A 20,643-nucleotide genomic window follows, 5' to 3' on the forward strand; every position below is an offset into this window, starting at 1 on the left:
ACATTTATGCAACTGTGCATGCAACTTTAAAATCCCACAAGCTTTATACAAGTGTGAATTAAGAAAAATAATGTAGTGGTCAGGATTTAGCTCATTCAAGAAATGCACACTTCGATGGAAGTGCACTTTAAGCATATGGTACAATGTTACCATGTTAAGCTTGTATCCCCCTGTGGCTGCACTAGCACAAAGCCCTGAGAAATTCACTAACTGGCATGATGTTTACAGGAAAGCAAACTCTTGGTATGTTTTTGTTTTGGGTTCTCTTGCTTACAACTGTAAAAAGAAAAAAAAACCAGACAGCTCAAGAGTTAGTCTTAAAACTAAACAGGCAACCCCTTTAAAAATCTTTTAAGTTTTACACATCCAAATGATGTGAGAGCCAATTTCTAAACAGCATGGCAAGACTACCGTACATCACACTCTATTTTTGACTTTTTTCTGTTCTTCACTCAAACTATGTCCTCTTTTACACAACTGGGAAGCTGTGGAAAGGGTTAAAAAGCATGTTCTGCTCTGGGCAGGAAACTCATCCATGCTATACAGCTCTCTTTTGTCCGTATTTACACCATACTTAAATTTGTCTTTCTTAGAACACTAAGCACACTACAAACGTGTCTACCAAACCTTTTACCTAGTTACAAGTTAGTTTTAAACATACGCCTCTTTATTTCAGGCGCAAGGTCTTCCAAGAAAAATGATCCGCTCCAATATCAGTTATGTCCAGGGCAGAACTGATACATCTCATCAGACACAGTAACTAACTCAGAATTAGTATTTTTAAGTAATTTGTGGCTTCAATTATGATCAGATATTTGGCTTAAGCTTTGAAACAGAGAGAATACACAGTAGACTATAGCAGAAGGATGAGAAGAACAGTAAGAATGTACCTGCACATAAACCATATGCAGCCAAGTGTGAAGCTTTAGCATTTTTTTAGCAAAAATATATCTAACAAATAATTATGGTCTCTCATATCATTACTTGCCTACACTCCCATCTATTAATCTACACTGGGTATCACAAAGCAAGTAAGGGATGATTTTGAAGTTGTCCCATCTGTATCTGGACAGGTTGTAAAAGCTGGGGGAGGACTGAAAAAACCAAGAGCTATAGAAGACATAGAACATGCAGCTATTCACTTATTAAACATATCAGGAACTTCTATATTACATAGTAAAGAAAGAACAGCCTGTAGCATGACTCACAGAAGAGCACTGCAGTGGGAATACTAAAGAAGAGATGACTCATGATTAGAAAACTGGTATAAGATAATCATTGAAGACTTGACTTGACCAGAGCAAGGAGGTTAAACAGAAACAAAGCTGGATGAAAACCAGATGTTTGCTTTTGTGAACAACCCCCAAATTAAGAAGTTTAAAAAAAATTATGGTGCCTGAATTTTTGTTTTTTGTTTAAATATTAATCACTTGAAAACATTAACAAAGTTGCTTAACAGAAAGTAACTGTGAATAAAAATCCTAATTATATTATTTTTTGATGTTTAAAATCTGAAAAAAAAAAACCAAAAAACTTTTGCTTTTCTAAAGCAAACAGATGGGGAAAAAAACCTAATATTTATATCTCACTAAAAGACATAAAAACTTAAAATATTTTTAGCCCCCATGGCAACAAAAAGTTAAAAGCAGAGACGTTTCTAAGGAAGAAATGGTAACACTTGGTAATTCTTTTGGCAAAGAATTGCTGCTGTATTTCAGTGAGAAACATCCTACAGATCAGAATGCAGACTGGTTTAAATCTAACGTAATTAAATCTAATACACTTTCCTTATCACATACATATAAATCCATATAGCAAGAAATTTCTACAACAGTCAATAGTAATACACAAAATAGGTAAATATAAGAAGGTTGAGATCAGAGGACACAATTACCAAAAAGATCTACAGGCTTTACTACACCGTGCTATTTGCTCCAGTGTTCTCTTGTTTTGTTTTTTTTTTGGAGTGGTGGGGTTTTTTTGTTGGTTGGTTGCTTCCCCCTCTCTCTCCCCTCCCCTGACTGCAAAGAACCATTTCCAGACAAACCAGTGTGGAATCTGGGGAAAAGGGAATGCAAAAGACATGAGGGACTACAAAACGAAGTTCCCCATGGGGTGGTACTTAGTCAAACATTGTGTGTAACAGATCTTATTAGGGTAAAGCCATTCAGCTTGTTGCCCAATGGTTTACCTCTCACTTTTACATTTTTTAAATTAGGCATTAGGATTATCTGCATAACATCTAAAATCATAGAAGATGATCTCCAAAATAAAGGCCCAGAATTGAAAAAGGTTTAGATATGTTAAACACTATTAATGTCAGTAATAATATTCTTCTTGTAAAGTGTATGTGTAAAAGAAGAGCTATGTTAACACCACTGAGCAAATCTAGTTACCAGAAGACAGCACAAATATTTTGCACTTAACATTATCTGGCAGGAATCCCCCTTCACATCACTGCAAGTCTAAGAAACTGTCTTTGAACTGCTTCTGAATAAAAGCCACGCACGGAAAGGTCTGTCAAACTCCTGTTTTGACTGAGAGAGAAGGGAGGATATTCTTTTTTATTTTCAAGTCAGTGTATGATTTAAAGAGTAACACTAATGCCAGGTGAAGAGATTCCAAAATTTCCAAGTTTTCTTCAGTCAATAAAATGATCAAAAATCTTACATAGCTTATTTAATAAGTAAGTACTGAAGAAACCAAAAAGCATAATCCCTCCTCACAATAAGAACATCAGGTTATCTTGCTTTCATAAAGTCAGTAAGCATCTTCTGACTTCACTGGAGGTACAGAATTCTCAGCACCTGAAAAACTGAGTGCCAGAGCCTGGTGCTCCCAGTCTTACAGCTTTTTTCCAGTGTCAGCATCCCATGGAATTGATGCTTCTATATCAAGGGAATGGAGATGATGGTACACAAAAGGAGAAGTTATCTGTTAACCAGTGCACTTTATTATTTTCAAATGTATTTCTATATAGCAGTAGATTTTATAAAGTTAACGGCCTCTGTTTCCAAACAGTGAGTACTGTTCAGGTTCACATGCATTATGCCCTGAAGGGGCATACAGATTAATAACCAAACCAAGCAGATCCTCAATAGCTTGCTGAAGCACTATGCTGATTTGGGTGCGTTAAAGCTGGCATGAGTAGGCACTTCAGGAAGTTCACATCACATTTTGTGTAAGACCCTCTGAAAAGTAAGAAATACAGAGCAGTCCAGTCAGGTCTTACTCAGTGTGAATGACAGAATAAGTGACAATAAAGTGTATTATTAAATCACTTAGAGCAAGCAGCTGTTATAAAAGTTGAGCAAGTGATTTCTGTTACAAATCTGTAATTTGTATCCTATGGAAAAAGATGTCTCAAAGTAGTACCATATAATCACAAGCACTGGAATGTAAAGAGGCCAAAAATAAATTGATAGTTGTCCTACAGGAACAATGCTATCTACACTGATTGACAAGCTTTCACCACTGCTTCTTGTCTTGAAAAAAACCCAGAACTCATACTGTGCACAGTTCCAGCAACAATAATTCCACATCTAACACAGTTAATTACATACCCTGTTAATTTAAAATCAAATATTAATTATATCTTTTTAGAGAAGGTGCTAGGAAACAGCAAATAGTGGTTGCCATTTAACAGTTACACAGCTGAAACACACTAACCCACGGGAAGGGAAGGGGTTCATCTGACAGCACACAGTTCTTTCCAATTACATCAACATGAAAAATAATGCATCAAGACTGTTTATGTGCTGTATATGATCTTTTCTTTATTTCCTCCGAAGTTAAAATCCACTGGATATTAGCTATTTAAACCCTTAAAGCTCCAAGTAAAAATGGGAAAATGCAATGTCCAACATTCCTGCATCCTGCCTTGGAAATTTCCAAGAGTGGTCGGAACTCCAGTGCAGGCAGCAGGCAGGCTGCCATGGAAACAGACAGTGCTGGAAACAGGGCGTTCCCTTTGAACTAAAGCTCCTGCACAGAAAGCCTCCATCGCTTTCTGCCAGCTTCAAACAGCCCTCATGCAACCAAGGTCTCTAACATGATGAGATCGAAACACAGAGGAATAGATGTTACTACCAGATGTTGTAGTTGCAATGAAGCCCTGCTGCAGGAGATGAACTATTCTCTTGTACCTTTGATCTGAAGTAATTTAAAACCAGTTATTTGGCATAAAGACTATAATACAAGTATATGAACAGCAGGGTGGCAGTAAAGTAGGAGAGTATTTTATCAGACGGTAGGTGGACTATACAAGTGATCATCAGTTTTGTATTAGAATTCTGCACCAACCTCATAGCACAGGGCAACAGTTACAGAACAGCAGAGATCACCTTGAGTACTTAACTCTGTGCCTCTGTCAGTTACCTTTGCCCCTCAAACTCCATCTGCTCAGACTTAAAAAGTTTACATGTCATTTTCTAATACCAGAATTTACATTAATTTCCCTGAGACAGATGTTTTGCTTCCTCCTGAGTAGTGGCTGTTTCTCCCTCAATTCTATATGGGGTGATGTACTCTATTTATAACTCATTAAATGCTTTACTGAGTTAAAAAGGTTAATCTCTTCAACTAATATTTGTTCTGTGAATACAACAAAAAATGAATAAAAAATGTTTTGTGTAATAACTAAAAGACAGAGCAGGTGATATGCAAGGTACATGTTTCAGGAAGGTTACAGAATATGGTGGCTAGTTTACATCTGTCATTCCTCATTCCACAGGTGTCAGAATACAGAAATTTGATAACAATGTTATTTTCATTTATATGTCATGACAAAGACAGGGAAAAGCCATGAAAATATTTAGCTACCTGTAATTTGTTGGAAGTGATTCTAAGTAAGTTGTACAGTGTTTAAAGATAAGATGCATTTAAAATCGTGGCACTTGCCTTCCATCAACCTGATGATGACATTTTGTTGAATACAATGTTGAAACAAAACCAATTCATCATTAAAGAAATGAGACATCATCTAAACATGAATGAATGTTATACTGGTTTCAGTCCTCAAAACTTTAATGTATGCCAGGATATAATTTTAAGAAAGAAAATATATTATTTAAAAAATAATCCCTTTTCTATACTTTTAAAGTTCTTTTTTTCCATTACTGCATATGTGATTTTTCCGCAAAGAATATATCCAAAATAATTACGACAAGTGAAATAGCCTCTGATGCATACTCATTTCAAGCAATTCTTTGGTCATACTTTCATTTCAGCTTAGAAATGTTCTGGATAAATGTAAAGCATGTGAGTGGAGACTCCTGAGGGCCATTTCAGATAATCTCTTCAGAATTCCACAAGGAAACCCTGCAGGACCTCCAAGTCTTTTAAATTACACCACTGTGATTTAAAGTTGGTGTCTGTAAGCCAGTAATGATGTATACACAACTCTTTCCAGAAGTATCATCATCATACTGAAAGCAGAAAACAAAAAGTGAGATGGGAATGAGCTAACTGTAAACTTCACATTTAAAACAAAATATAAAGCACAACAATATCATCAGTTGAGAAGCTTTAATGATTAGGATATAGGACAATCTGTATTGTATCCTATTGCTATGGAACATGTTGCTTAGAAACAAACCAGAACATACAAGAACCTCCAAACAAATTACCCGAAAGTCTGCTGGGATGAATATGTATATGCACATCTGTAGGTAAAAAGCAAAATCTATACTTCTCTGTTTAAATCTTTAAAATGAAAAAAATCACTGCTACCTGGGGTGGCAAGTCTGAATAAACAAAAGCTTACATTCCAAGTATTCTGTAAAATTGTATACCTTAAGCCTACTAACAATAACTACGTTTTCTAAATCTGCAAATATTCCCCAGCTTAGTACAGGCTTCTCATTTTTTAAAAACTAATTTGCATTTCCTCAAATACGACCATCAGTCAAGCAATGTTCTGTCCAGGCACTCAGGAACTTGCATTCAAATTCTGCACCTGCTACAGTCTTGCTTTGTGGTAATTTGGAACACATTACACTGATGACAGATGATTGCCAGCCAAGCCCTCTCGAGAAGGTATTACCTCCATTTTCCATGCTTTTCCTAGGCACAGCAGAGCCAGCAACAAAAAGCATACCCCAGCAGATCCTGCAACTCATGAGATTAAACATTAATTCACAACACTGAGGAAGGTGGATTTACACCAATTTGCCTGATTGCAAACTGGGATGTAAGCAATGGCATGGTGTCAACTCTTGCTATGTAGACAACAACATCAGATTTCTGCAGATGATTGCTCAGATTACTTACAGTGACTGCAAAGTTGCTGCATTAGAAGGACTTTACATTAAGAAGGCTGAGGTACATACATGTTTTGTTGGATGCACTGTTAGAGGAAAAAAGAAACCTCCAGCATAGTAACAAAACAGACAGTGGTTTTCAGAGCATGTTTCATAACTTATTGTGATCTAAGACAGGATTACTGACAAGGACAATGGTCTCTCCCTCCTTCCAAACCCAGTGGCTCCAGTTGCATCAATGCTGGCAAAGACACAGCATGTCAGGTCAGTGCTCTGATCTTGCTGAACACCAGCACCACTTAAATAAACAGTCTTCAGTAATACCTGTCCACTGATCCTACTCATTTCAAGGTGGCACAATTACTGATGCCAGCACAAGAAAAAGGCACGGTAGCGCTGGATGGGACTACACCTACTTTTGACAGCAGCAGTCTTAATCCTCACCTTTTATAAAACCTGTCACAAATCTTGTAGTTGCCATAGCAAGTTTCCTTAGAACTCCACTGTATCCTCTAATTAGAATCTACTATAATATAATCTGTATGCAGATTATATACAAAATCAAATTAATACACTGTGGCCTTGGTTTATTGAAGTATTTAAGCATGTATTTATTATAATGCTATTACCAAACATTTATTAGTCATTTAAGTGCTACGCTGAAGAAGAAAATTTTGTGGAATAAGTGCTGTTTTACTTGTGAGACATACAATTATCCTACTGTCATTAAAGATGCCGTTTATGGTAGATACATAAAGTTAAGAATTTTAACACAGCCTCACAGTTTCAGTGTATTGAATTTACAGTGCTTCCTCTATTAAATAAGAGTATGGGAATAATAGTATTTTTTTCCAGTGTTTTTCTTATCATCTGTGTCTCAAGAAACATACCCAATAGACTGCCATTGATAAGGGGTCATAAAAACATCTCTAAACATCATGTAATAAAATTCAAAACTTAAAAATAAACTAAAACAAAACAAAACAAAACAACAAACAAAAAAACTAACCAAAAAACACCAAACAAAAAAACCTCCAAACAACAAACCCCAAGCAAAACCGGCAAACCAGCAGCAGAATCTTTAAGTCTAACATACTACCGCAGGAGAGCAGCAGAGGTCAAGAGTATCACCAATATTCAACATGCCAGCAATAGTAGGAAATTTGTTAAATAAACAATTCTCATGCAACATTGATTTGATTACAAGAAAGGAAGGGAAGAAATCCTTCCTGACTAAATCCGGTAATCTGCTAACCAGACGGTGTGAAGACATTTCCAGCAACACCTGAGAAATCCCTGTGCTTCACTCATTCTACCCTGTATCCTGTTCCTAGCACTTGCCAGTCTCCAGTTCCTCACAAACCAGTAAAATTAAAAAGCAGTACAAATTCAGGAAAGCAATTACATTTTAATGTGGAAAAAAAATTTCCTTCCTGATTAGGGGTTTTTCTTTACAGTTTTCATGCAGACAACTCTTAACTCTGAAGCTCAGATGACTATATGAAAACCATGGTGCAAACAAACTGGGATCCAGTCTCCTTTTAAATCGCAGCTCAGATAGCACCATAATGATTTGTTTCACCAATGTAATAATTCAATAATTCAAGAGATCTGCAGGGCCATGCAGTCTTGCAGAAGCTCATCAATCTTTATATTAAACCAATTTAGGATACATGGCAAGACTTCCTAAAATTAACTCCTTAGTCAGAAACTTTCTTATCGGCAGCCTAAACACATTTCTAATTGCTAATATACATACTGTTGACAATCCTCTTTCTTACTAACTGTATGCACAGTGATGTCCTGATTCATTTAAGGCTTTTCACTTGAATTTTCTAAATGTTTTGGTGACTTACTTGACATTAGAAGTCAATGCTGCAGAAATTTCTGACCAAACTGTTTTGTTAGCACTGTACAGTTAGCCTCAGAGCCCAAAAGTGGTTTTTGTTCCTTGCTTATCAAAATTACCTTTTAGGTGAAACAGATAAAAGAAAGAACTGATTTCACTGAACAGGTCAAATGTAATAGTAATACATGAATTGTTTACAAGAAGGTAGGGTAATTAAGAGGATTTCCTCCTGTGCTATAGGACAATATAATGTATATCTTCTAAGAGTATTCATTAGCCCAAGCAAAGGAAAATAGTCATCCTTGTAATCTAATATTCCAATGTCCTTAATATTAATTTGCTGAAGACAGTGTCAGGATTTGCTTTTCCATCAAAAGGCTTTCCTTATAAAAAAATACCAAGTAAAAAAGAACTGCACCTAACAATTCTCCTAAGGTACACGTTGCTGATATAAGCGCATTGCACTCTCTCAGGGTATTTAGGTTTATCAAACCTGTGCAAAATACATTATGAAGCAAAGGCTGTAGCACCTTCTGATTTACTTGACTTCTATGTGCTCTATCCACTGCCAACAGAATTGCATTTTTAACCATTCACAGACAGTATTGTTCAGTATTTTTGTGTTCTAGCAAAAAAAGGTTGATGATTAATGTGCAAAATCAGTCACTTCCTTGTTTGAATTAAAGGAAAAAGAGAGCAGGGGTGAAAAAGAAGTGAGAGAATACCACAAGCTAATTTTGAACATACTGTTCTGGAAAAGAAGTGGTTTAATGTTATTCATAGTGTTATTTAAATAGGATGAAATTAAACAAATGCAGTCAGATGTTTAAAAATCTAAAGAATACCTGAGCTACATATTTTATGACATTATAAACTGAAAAGGTGAAACCCTGTTCTAGTCTCTCTAGAGGCAAATCCTGCAGATTTGCAGTGTTTTCAATAATTCATTCTATATACTACAAGAAAAGAAGAGGCTTGCTTTTTCTGAGCTTTAGAAAGAGAGAAGGCTGGAAGAGGAGATCCTGTAGTCATTCATACTCTCAAAAAGAGGTTCTTTATTTTAATTACTAGGTTGCCAAACTTAGGAGCAGTACAAGGATAAGCAATATTCGCTGGGGAAAAATGAAAATGGAGAACAGATACTAGAACAGAAAAAAGGAAGCAAAGATAGTGATTGTGGGGAAAAATCATACCTTCTTTTATGCACTGAATAATTTAAATTCTAAAATATTCATTAATTTACACTGGAAGAGTGTCCCATAATTGCAGGGTTTTTGCTACTCTGACAGACCATCATTACTGTAATGTACATTCTTCAATCCACTTTCTACATAACTGACATACTAAAAGAAGACTGAAGATAACCATTACTGTGGTTACTTATTAGCCCACCTATATTACCCGCCATGCTAGGTTTTACATGTCTTTCTCCCTTTATTTCTTAGTAGCTTATGTTAGGTTTTGTTTTTCTCTACAGCATTCTCCACAACAGTATGCATACTCCTCTTTCCCTCTCAACTTCCTTGCCTTCCCTCTTTGTTCCTGAAGCCCCACAGATCTTCAGAGGGTGCGGCAGCAGCAGGTTTAACTGGGTCTGTTTAGAGCTGCAAGGCAAACTCCATGAAAAAGCAGCCCCAGTTGGCCTTTTCTCTGCAACCGTCTTTCAGTCAGTACTTTCCTGCTCTAAAGGGAGTAGAACTGTTATACTCCCAGCCACAGCCACATACATCAACACTCAGCTTACCATGTATCTTCCCAATCAAGGAGAAACCTTTAGGATCAGTACATTATATAAAAATCAGTGGTTTCTCTAGCCCTGCTATAGAGCTAAGTAACGGGGCTTTAAAAATAAACTGTCAGGTACTGAATTCAATAATGAAATGTGCTTTTTTGCTATTTTAAACGTTAAGATCCAAATTTAAAAAAAAAACACCCCACCAAAATCCAGCACTTAAATTCTGAGAAAGGCATGATCTCATGTACACGAGGGAAAACCAGCAGTCTTGCCACAACACCAAGGAAGAAATCTCTGAATCACCAGACAATCCAGAGAGATCTGCAGTAAGAGCCATGGCAGAGCGTTGCAAAAGGAAAGCAGGAATTTTGCTACTACAAATACAGGTTGTTTCTGATTAAGAAGTTGGAGTTTGAGTCTTGAACTGCCAAGAGCCCTGTATGTTAGCATGCACCAGTTAACAAACCGGGCTGCGCAGGGCTGGCAGTTGACCTCAGGAGGCTTCTTCCTTCTCCGTACCACAGGCCAGCTGGAAGAATACTGCCAGCTAGGAGTAAGGCAACTCCCCTGCCTCAGCACTATTAGCACCACAGTCCAACAAGTACTACTGTAAATCAATCTGGTGTAGTACCATTTGTCAGCTTTAAATAACGTTCCAAATATCCTCAGACTATTGCTATTTTACAAACTACTGCTTGTGCATTATATCAATTTAATGCACAGTCTGAACCCAATCATTTAAGGAGACACAGTGTAATTTGAAAAGCATATACCTGAAATGCAGAATCAAATTCAATTTAAAGTATGAAGGGAGAAGGGGATTCTAGAGAAGGGCAGCAGCTGAGAAAAGCACTGTTGGAAATGTGGTAGTAATCTACATCTACAACTAAAGTTTTGTGGGGTTTTATTTTTAATAGTATTACATTTAACATTAATTTCATTATAGGTATTGCAGTAGTGACATTTTGAAGCACTTTGTGCAGTATTTGCAGGACAATTTCAGAGCACTTCATGAAGTCAGCACTAGGTGCTACTCCGACAAGACACTACTACAGTTTCTATCAAGCTGATACCACCGTTGCTTTAACAGTCTCAGGTAAACTCTAAATTTAGCTTTGAGACATTGTTTAAGATGAAGCCCAACATCTCATTTAATGTACAAAGCTTATTCCTGACACTGAGCATTTCATCACAGATGCTGGTGAGCTGCCTGTGCCTGGCACTTGTGCCCCCAACCCAGCAAGTGACTGACCTTCCTTGAGACTCTTCTGGCTGTTCACCTCAAGGCATTCTTTCTCCTTCAGAGGCTTAACATCTCCCGCCGGCAGGATCTCGGAAAAGCCCTGTTGCTGCTTCTTAGAGCTATCGATCATGATGACAATCCTTTACAATGGCAACATCCAGCACAAAAATCCGCCCTGGTCTGCGAGCAGCAGCGCGCCGCTCCCCCTCCCTCCGCTCAGCACGGAGCCGCCGCCGGCATCCCCCAGCCGCTCTGCGGACCGGCGCTGCCTGCCACAACTCCCGATCCCGCCTCTTCCCAGGCAACCACTCCCCCTCTGCCTTCAGCTACGCTCGCTTCCTCTGCACAGTCGTGTTTCGATATGCAGCTTGATGGTCAATCATCTGACAAAGAATGAGGCAAGCAGTTAAAAATAAATCCAGCCGTTGCTGAAGGAGCAGCATTCGCTGATACCTAAGACCAGCAACCGCCGAGGACTCTCTCCATGTTTCTCCTTCCTTCTCCCTGCCCCCACTGCTCTGAACACTGCTGTAGGCAGCAGAAACACCTGATCTTCGTCTGACTGGCACATTCATTGCTCATTGAGTTTCACCAATAACCAAAGCTGCACATTGGCATGTTAAAGATGTGCTGGAGAACAGTTCCCCTGCCCCAGCCCCAGGTCTTGTTTCAGAGACGTTTAACTAGCAGTGACAAGCGGGAAAACCACTGGTTATTGCCATGTCTTTACTTGCAGTGTAAGACAGATTCTCTTCCTTGTTATAAACAATCTAAATAAATAGATAAATAAATTATTGTATCTTATTATTCTCCCTTTTGCCTTACAGTTATGCATTTCATTATTCCCAGCAGTTTTAGGAGTATTTCCTCCCACAGCTTCTGATCTGACACTCTCTCCCGCATATCCCATTTATCTTATGAGTCATCAACCTCAGCATCAACTTGGAAGATTTTGGCGTAATGAATCCCCTCCAATTAGCTGGCATTGGCCATGAGAGAACAGCAGACACTAGTTGGCAAGTCACGTACTTAAAGAAAATAAACTATACATAAATAAGTAGTCACTACCTGTCACACAAGTAACTCTAGCAGGTGCATTTTCCCTTCGCTTTGGTCTAAAAACGCTATCATGACATGTATTTTCCACACCCCTACTTCATGTTTTAAATCCTTCAGCTTGAAATTATAAAGGACATCTCCACTCAGAAAACTTACTTCACTTTATAGCATCAGATTTGAAAAGATCTACATACAGTAACAAACCCCTGATGTAGAATTTTTAATAGTAAATTAAATCATAAAATCATCTTGCCTCCTTAGCTCTTTCCACAAGACAATCCTTCAACACCAACGCTTCACCTTAACAGCGCGCTCCCAGGCAAGCAGTTGATACTATGTGGTGTAGGGCTGTGTGACAGAGCCAGAAGGGCTTGAAAGACTCTCCCTGGCTTCACACTTCTGGCAGAAGGGGGACCTCCATATACTTGGAACTGCAAATTAAAGGAGCTGTGAGTTTACTAGGCCATATCAACTTCTTGACACCTAAGGAGCTGAAAATACAGGCAAAAGAAGAACTCTTGCAGCATAAGTGACAGTAGTTCTATCCATTCCTATCTGTCTACAGTGCTTTATATAAATTAACAGTGAGAGTGCTCAAGTCAATGCCAGATCACTGCAACAGCAGTTAGGTGCCAGCAGTTCAAGGCTTCATGAGTGTTTCTTACCTGTTCAGAAAGATGAGCTTTAGTAACATGGAGCTCCTCTTTTTCAAGGGTACCCATTCCACAGCAGAATTTACAGAAACGAAATTGCTTATGCTTCAGCCTCTTGGAGCTAAACCTAATATTTTGCTTCAAGTTCACCTCCCAGTTCAATACATGCAGATTAATTCTTGAAATGCCTATAAGAAGTTTGATCAACAGTAATTTACAAATAACTTTGTGAAAAAAAAGCAGGGATCACAGAATTTATGGAAAATAAGAAAATTTTTGTGCAGACTGGAAGAGATGGTCAAAATGATGCTGTTTATTTTCCATGTAACCAAATATTGTAATTACCAATAAATGCTATGCAATATTGAATTGCTGGGCTGGAGGCAGACATAACACTGGAGAGTTATGTCTGCCTCTGCTGGAAGCAGACATAATATGGAGAGGAAGAAAAGATACCTTGGAAGAAGAAAACGGTTTTTGTTCAGAGGGACGTGGACCTGCTTGAGCCAGCCCAGAGGAGGCCACGGAGATGCTGCAAGGGCTGGAGCAGCTCTGCTGTGGAAACAGGCTGAGAGAGCTGGGCTTGTTCAGCCTGGAGAAGAGAAGGCTCCTTAAGGGGAGACCTTAGAGCAGCTTCCAGTGCCTGAAGGGGCTACAGGACAGCTGAAGAGGGGCTTTGGACAAGGGCCTGTAGGGACAGGCCAAAGGGGGAGCGGCTTTAACATGACAGTGATAAGGCTTCAAATTAAAAAATAACCTGTTAGAAAGGTCTACAATTCTGGGGCAGTTTCACAGGCACCTGAGGCATCTCATCACTGCTGGCTGCATAGCTGTAGTTTCAGCACTGTAACATGGGAAAAGTGTACGGGTTTATGAGTGACTTACATTCCTAAGAACTGCACTAGAAGAAACAAACACTGTTACCTGGTTAGCACGTTCACATACTAAATTCATCAGCTAACAAGACTCAGTTATTCAAAGGTGTCTTCCAATCATGAGCAGGTCCCACGTGGATCAAGGCAAAGGGCTTCCTCATGATCCCCAGAACCACCCCACCAGCCATTTAACAGCTCCCTGTTCCCTGCTAAATGAAATGAATTTGTAACTCTCCTAGAATGGTTCACGTCTGTTCATACCTTTGGCTGCTAATGCACCATACCTACTTCTCAGATTTACTTAGGCACTTTCAAATCTGACAGCAATTCTTTAAGCTCTTGCAAAACAGCAGAAGCCCTGTCATCAGCCAGCAACTCCAGGTTGACACTTTAAGCATACATCTTATGTTTGGATAGTATCTGTCTTGAAGGTCATTGTTTTGACAGATAAAAAACCTGCTCTGTACAGCAGTTACTATCATTATTGGTTTTAAAAGATGCTAATTCCATACGTATCTTTAAGGAATCCACTTCAATGGTGGGAACTTAAGACTTTCCCATTCAAATTACCCTTCTGTCCTATAACAAAATACCATTTAGAATGTTAGTGAAACACTAGCAACTTGCTTGTCTTTTGACTACTTTTTAAAGCCTTTATTTTAGCGGATACGCTGTAAACAGAACACAACCCATGAAATATAAAATATATACTCAAAAAAGCTTGGGGTCTTTCAATTCCACTCACAGTTAGAAATGCTTTTGTGTTAATTTTTTAAAGGCAGCTGGAATTTGGCTTGTCATTTGAAATTGATGGCATTATTAAAAAACAGGCCAAAAAAGTTGTTCAAATTGATAAATTTTCATCTTGTCTTTCAGTTGCTCATTGGGTACTTAAATAAAGAAGGTTTTGAAATAAAGGAAGGAGAAGTACTCATTTCCAAAGGAAACACTGGATGCATAACCTCTCTGATTTGAATATACACCTGTTTCCAAAGAGCTTTTTTTAACAGTACAAATAGCTAAAGGACATTAAAATGGTAGAGAAACCCATAATGAGCTAGAAACAAAACTGTGCCTGAAAGACTAATGTCTATCAAACAACAAAACACAACTATCTCTTTCAGCTAAAAGAAAACCTTAAGCGGTAAATGTTGTTATCTTTCAATCACAGGTTTAAACCCGATTACAAAGAGCATCAGAGTATCAGTAACATGTTTGCTTTTAATCTAAGGCAATCAATGTTTTATTTCCATCCTCATGCAACACAGACTTTCAACTCCAGCCTACAGCAAACATATTCTTTAAAAACAGGAAGTGCTTAATAAATATTCCCCAAAATCACAATGTACAGGAGGAAGCAATGCAGCGACAGTGCACCCTCCACAGTGCCTGCTTGTCGGCCCTCAGAATAGACCCCGTTATCTGTTTAAGTATCAGGGACCTGGTGAGTGAGATCACTAACAGTGAGCAACTTCACAACCTCATTAAACGTGAAGTAACTAAGCAACAATTGCTTTAACAGTACATTCCAGCTCTTCTCATCATATGGAGCTCATTTCTCTGCAATCCCATAAAAACAAAACCAACCACCCCCCCCCCCCCCCCCCCCCCCCCAGGAAAGAAACCCAAACCTAACAATACAAAAGAAAGAAAAAGAAAAATAATAGCCTTCAGTATTTAATTTATTTCACTACCACATGATTTTGAAAAGGGGAAAACAGACATTTATTTCATCTTGGCTTTATGCACACCGTGATGAATTTCTTGGTCCGTGATACTGTGTTAGGATAATCCAGTTCTTGATCATGGTGTAATCATAGCAAAACAGTGCTCTAACTACCCAAGCTAAAGAATTAATTTAGATAGTTCCTGTTACGGTTTATTCTATTAGTTCTTTAAGCAGTAAGAATGTCACCTCAAACTGTTAACTTAAGGGGTTTTGGTCTGGGTTTTTTTGTTTGTTCCCCTTCCTCCTCTGTCCCCACCTGCCACTTATAATAGATCGCTATTCTGCTTTCTTGTTCTGGTTTTTCTATAGCAGTACATAAATTCTTTGCTTTGAACACTTAAGACACTTACAACAACTCAGCAGTAAGTCTCACACAGACCATCTTATCTGTGCACGTGATTAACTGCACATATATTTATATAATTTTTTTAAGGGCAGTATTTGGTCATCTACCGTGCTACTTATGATTTGCAAAACGTGCATATACCAAGTACTGCACAGTGATTACCAGCTCTGTTTGCACTACGTTACCTTCTTGTCGTGACTGTATCACCAGCCAACGTTTCAACACCACCACATACAGCTAAGGTTTGCTTCTAACACTTTAAAACAATTATACAGTGGAATTTAAAATTAACTCAACATTCTTTTCTAGCTATGCATTTTGTTATCCACAAGGAATTTCAGGGAAAAAGAAGTCACAGTAAGACATTTTGATAGAGAGATCTCCTGAAAGGAAAACATACATATCTCCTGTAATCATTCAAATGCCAAGCCCTCCAACAGGATCTTTTCATATATACCAGATGCCTTGAATTGAGTCAGTCACAGGTCACGTCTCCCATGCTAATCTCTTCACAATAAGCAGATAATTTAAAAAAATAATAATCTATAAATCAAACTAAAATGATGGAATGTTTGTTTATAAGTTTACCAAATGGAATGACCCTGCTGGAATTCTTTCATGTAGCCTGTGAAAATGTCAGAATATATTCCATTTAAGAGGTCACAGTCCCTAGAGAGCTCTGAGTTTTGGCCTGTATGTCTTTTCACATGCTTTAATATTTGAAAATCGTTCCTTGTAGACACTGACTGATGCCCTGGGAATGCTCGGATTGTGGGAACTGGCAGTACCAATGACAAAGACATACTTAATGGGAAATCATTACCTACTCAGTTTGCTCTCTCATCTCATAACAGATAAGACAACATTTATAGGAAGACCAAAAGAATCTGCACATTGAAAGACATTTGTTTTTTCTGCTGACACTGTTAATAAAAACAACCCAACAAACAAAACCACCCCAAAACAAACTCCCCAAATCCCACAGCACCCTCTCCCCCTCCCCAAAGAGACAACCAGATATTAATTACAACATGCTGTGTGTTCTTACAAAGGATTATTTAGTAGAATATTTGCACTGTATGTTCCATAGACTATTAAAACCTTAAAGCAAAGACAGATCACAGAATTACTGTGGTTGGAAGCAGCCTCTTGAGATGCCCAAGCCCAGCCACTGCTCAAGCAAGGTCAGCTGGAACAGCTTGCCTACAGCTGTGTGCACTCAGCTTTACGATCTCCATGGATGCAGATTCCACAACCTCTCAGGGCAACCATTTTACACACACACATTGTGTATATATATTATACTATATACACATGCACACATTTATATTGTAAACTTACATAAATTGTATACTTCTATAGGTAGATAAGCCTTTTAGAATACACTTTCAGGTTTTTGGTTTTGTGGGGTTTTGGGGGGGGGGGTGGTGGTGGTGATGGTGGTGGTGTTAATCAGAATATCTGAATGCTGTTTTCAGATCTCACTGCTTTCAGCTTAGTGACTATGAAACTGCTGAATTTGACATTTCCAGTTATTTTCTGTGCCAAGCTATTACTTAAATCGGAACTTAAGCTTTCAATTTGTTGTTTTCTAGTGTTGCGCTAGCCATCTTTTCTCCACTTCATCTTTCCTAACTCTCACAAGAAAATAACTTCTAAGCAGAGTAATCTACCTATGTACCATTTGGAGAGGAAAAAATACACCTAATCACAGATCTTAATGACTGGGGAAAAAAAAGCCCTTTCATACACAGATACAAAGAGAATGTCCCAGATTTCACCTGATTCCCTAGTATAAAATTTGCAGCTCCAAATCTATTAACTGCACAGAGGATTAACAATTTGTTCAGAAGCCATAAAACTATGCCAAGAATGCATATTATCAGTGCTACATAATGAGGGAATGGAAGGTAAGAAATAACAGGCAAACTAATATACCCATGACTCTTCTACATGCCAGAAAAATTCCCCTGGTTCATCAAATTTGTTTCAGTAGCATCATTAGGTTAAGTGTAATGTACATTTCATTCAGTTATTTTGAGAACTGCCTGTCTCCCAGCTGGCTTGACCAGTCCCTCAGAAAGACTCAATATACACCATTTGGAACATGCACTTTTGGTTTGTTTTGTTTTTTTGAGGTTGGGAGTTTTCTGGTTTGGGGGTGTGTGTGGGTGGTGTTGCATCTTCCCCTTAATTCACTACAGCTCCCCACAAGCTCCAGTGGCCCCACAGGAAGCCGTCATTCTCAGCTGACCTTCAGTGCCTTAAGGTCTTTGCTCCTGAGTGTCGTTCTTACGCAGCCAGAGGCACTAATTTCTTTGAGCTAATTTTCTCATTGAAATTTTACCAGTCTTGCTTTTACTTTAAGATGTTCACTGTCTCAAGGCTTTTTTCCTGACAAAATATCCAAGACTCTTAGCTCTGTTTGTGCTGTAGAATATTAGCTGCTAGCTATAAACTTGCAAGATCTAGCAGACAGCCATGGTAGGGACATCACAACCTTTTATACCCTCCTCCAGCACAAAATACACAACCTCAAACCAAACGAGAACACAGTCCTTTATCTGCTCTGGTTCTGGGTTTAGAGAAGCAGATACCCATTAGCTGGAACAAAATTGGCTCCCCACACAATTTGCAAACAGGCACACTCACAACCTGAAATGATTTATAGCCAGGACAAAGTGCTGAAGCAGGCCTACAGAGTGCTAAAGGACAGTCCAGGGCCTGTACAGGAGCTAACCAGCTCTCTATCCATTTTACAAGAATATAACCACGCTCTCCTCTGTGGATGACAACTGCACAGGAGTCATTTACATGTCTCCGTTTTAGAAACTAGTAGCCACGAGGAGATTCTGGCACAGTAGGATAGACAAGGAAGCCACTGCAAAGCCAAGAGAGGCTGCTGTAAGACACAGAAGCCAGGATCTTTTAAACATCCCTGGCAACAACTATGATTGCCTAGCTCCTGACACCCTGACCTTCACACCTGCCTTACCAGCCAAAGTGACACACTCACCAATTCTGGGAAAGTACTAATTCAGCATGCAAAAAGCTTTACTCATGCAGTGCTTCCTTTCTTTGATGGTATCTGCATGTGCAATCCCTTTCCACCCATTGGCTCTGAAACAGCAGGTTGGAAGGCTGCAAGCAGCATCATTCCCATCCGCCCTCCTGCAGGCAGCAGCAGGCAGCCTATCCTTCCCTCCTTCCTCCCTTGCCACCTTTTGGCTCTCAGACAGAAGCTTGTGAAACTAGTGCGGTGCGTGGGTAGTATATTGTTCTGACTAGTACTTCAGCTGTGCCAGTGCTGCCTGCTACTCTGTCATTCTTCCTCCACTGCAGTCTAACTAAGCAACACCTAGTCATCAATCTTCTCCCTTCTGCTCCCAGAGAAGAGCCTCATCTGTGACACTTCCCCCCCAGCGACCATCCTGCCTAAGGACACAGCATCTTCATTAAGAAAGCAAATATTGTGTACATAACTTAGTGTCCTTCAGGCAGGGATGCAAACCCAGAGCATCTCAAGGCCATGGCATTCTATTTCCCAATCTTCATTTCTGTGAGAAGCCCAACTGCTCACATGATGAAGATGGGCTATACACCAGTACTGGCCATCAAACTGCCAGAATCATGGGCCTGTCTTTGCTGTCCACTCAGCAGGTCACAAGTGTGAAAAGCAGAACCCATGGAAAGGCAACTTTTGCTGCTTTTTGGCAAGTGGAACAAGAGCTGGTCTCCAGAGAACAGGCATGGTAATACGCTGCAATGAACAGGGCATAAGTTCACATTATCAGTGCATTCTAGGTATTGCCTAATTATCCAGAAAGATGCAGACTAATGAGAAACTGAAATTAATTTCATTAGTAATCCAGTACTGCCCACAGCCATTAACCTGAAAACAGCTCAAAAGACAAAGGGGAATCCTAAAACTGTGACAGTCCAGAACATTAACATACAACATCCTGGAAAGATGATTCTTCATTATAACACGTAAACACGTACACAAGCTAACTTCTATAAACAGTTTGTTGTTCTAACTTCAAATAACTGAAATCCTTGTTTCAGAGATGGTTCAGTCCAAGTATTTCAGCCTGCAATAAAACCTTTAATCTTAGCAAATCAGCTTGAAAACTCCCATTACTTGTTCTGCTATTAAAATATGAAACATGAATTGGTCAGAATTTGTGTTTCACAGACTTTTTATGATGGAAGATACCTGAAAATGACATTCAAGAAGAATGTTGCTGCCCTTTCTCTCTCGATCGCCAAAGAAATTTATTCAGGGAGTAAACACCTGCATGTAGTAAATGGCTGGAGAAGCTTAAGATGCTATTGCCCTCCAAGCATTTGTTACTGATCCTCTACTGGAAGTTCCAACCTCTCCAACAGAGTTGGCAGAGCATAGAAGCGTTCCACTGTCAACGGACAACAGCTTAGTCTAAACCGTGAAGTTTTAGGCCACAAAGCACTGAACTATGCTCACCTGAACTCCTACGCTAGGCTCTGCAGTATGGCTGCAATCTCAGGGGGCATGGAAAGAGGAGTAAAATGTGAAAAAGGACAAGGTAATAACATCTCAAGTGACTGTTGGCTCACCAGGCACACGCTTGCACTGTCACTGTGATTACCTCCACAGTAAACAAAACCAAAGCAAAGCACAGGCCTCCCACACTTCCAGTGTCATTGGAAAAGCTTGAAATGCAGTTTCTGTACTAACTTGTGCAAGCAGCTTAACTACACTGTGCAGAACAATACTAGAATAATTCAGCCTTCTACTGGACTACTGCCAGAAGACTCCTTCAAGTAAAGGAAAGGTTTAAAGGATCACTACCAAAGCTCATAGTAAGCATAATGATTCCTGCAGAAAAATATTCAACAGCCCATTCTGTGACCT

The 20,643-nt window shown here is 39.0% G+C and overlaps 1 protein-coding gene across 6 annotated transcripts in view; it reads right to left on the minus strand.

Annotated features, from left to right (window-relative positions):
- MRTFB (myocardin related transcription factor B) overlaps positions 1–20,643 on the minus strand; it is a 77,213-nt gene that overhangs the window by 34,409 nt on the left and 22,161 nt on the right. Inside the window, exon 1 of one of the 6 annotated variants that reach the window (XM_057407886.1) lies at positions 11,097–11,457. The exons of 4 other annotated variants lie outside the window; for them this stretch is intronic. In XM_057407886.1, coding sequence (XP_057263869.1) covers positions 11,097–11,217 — 121 coding nt within the window. In that variant the 5' untranslated portion in view covers positions 11,218–11,457. Of the gene's footprint in view, positions 1–11,096; positions 11,458–20,643 lie in introns of those variants that run through there. One more of the 6 variants, XM_057407885.1, reaches the window with a different exon arrangement.

This window comes from Pezoporus wallicus, unplaced genomic scaffold (genome assembly GCF_028554395.1).
Source record: "Pezoporus wallicus isolate ANWC-B61680 ecotype Strahan unplaced genomic scaffold, APGP_CSIRO_Pwel_v1 contig_4012, whole genome shotgun sequence".
Taxonomy (NCBI): domain Eukaryota; kingdom Metazoa; phylum Chordata; class Aves; order Psittaciformes; family Psittacidae; genus Pezoporus; species Pezoporus wallicus.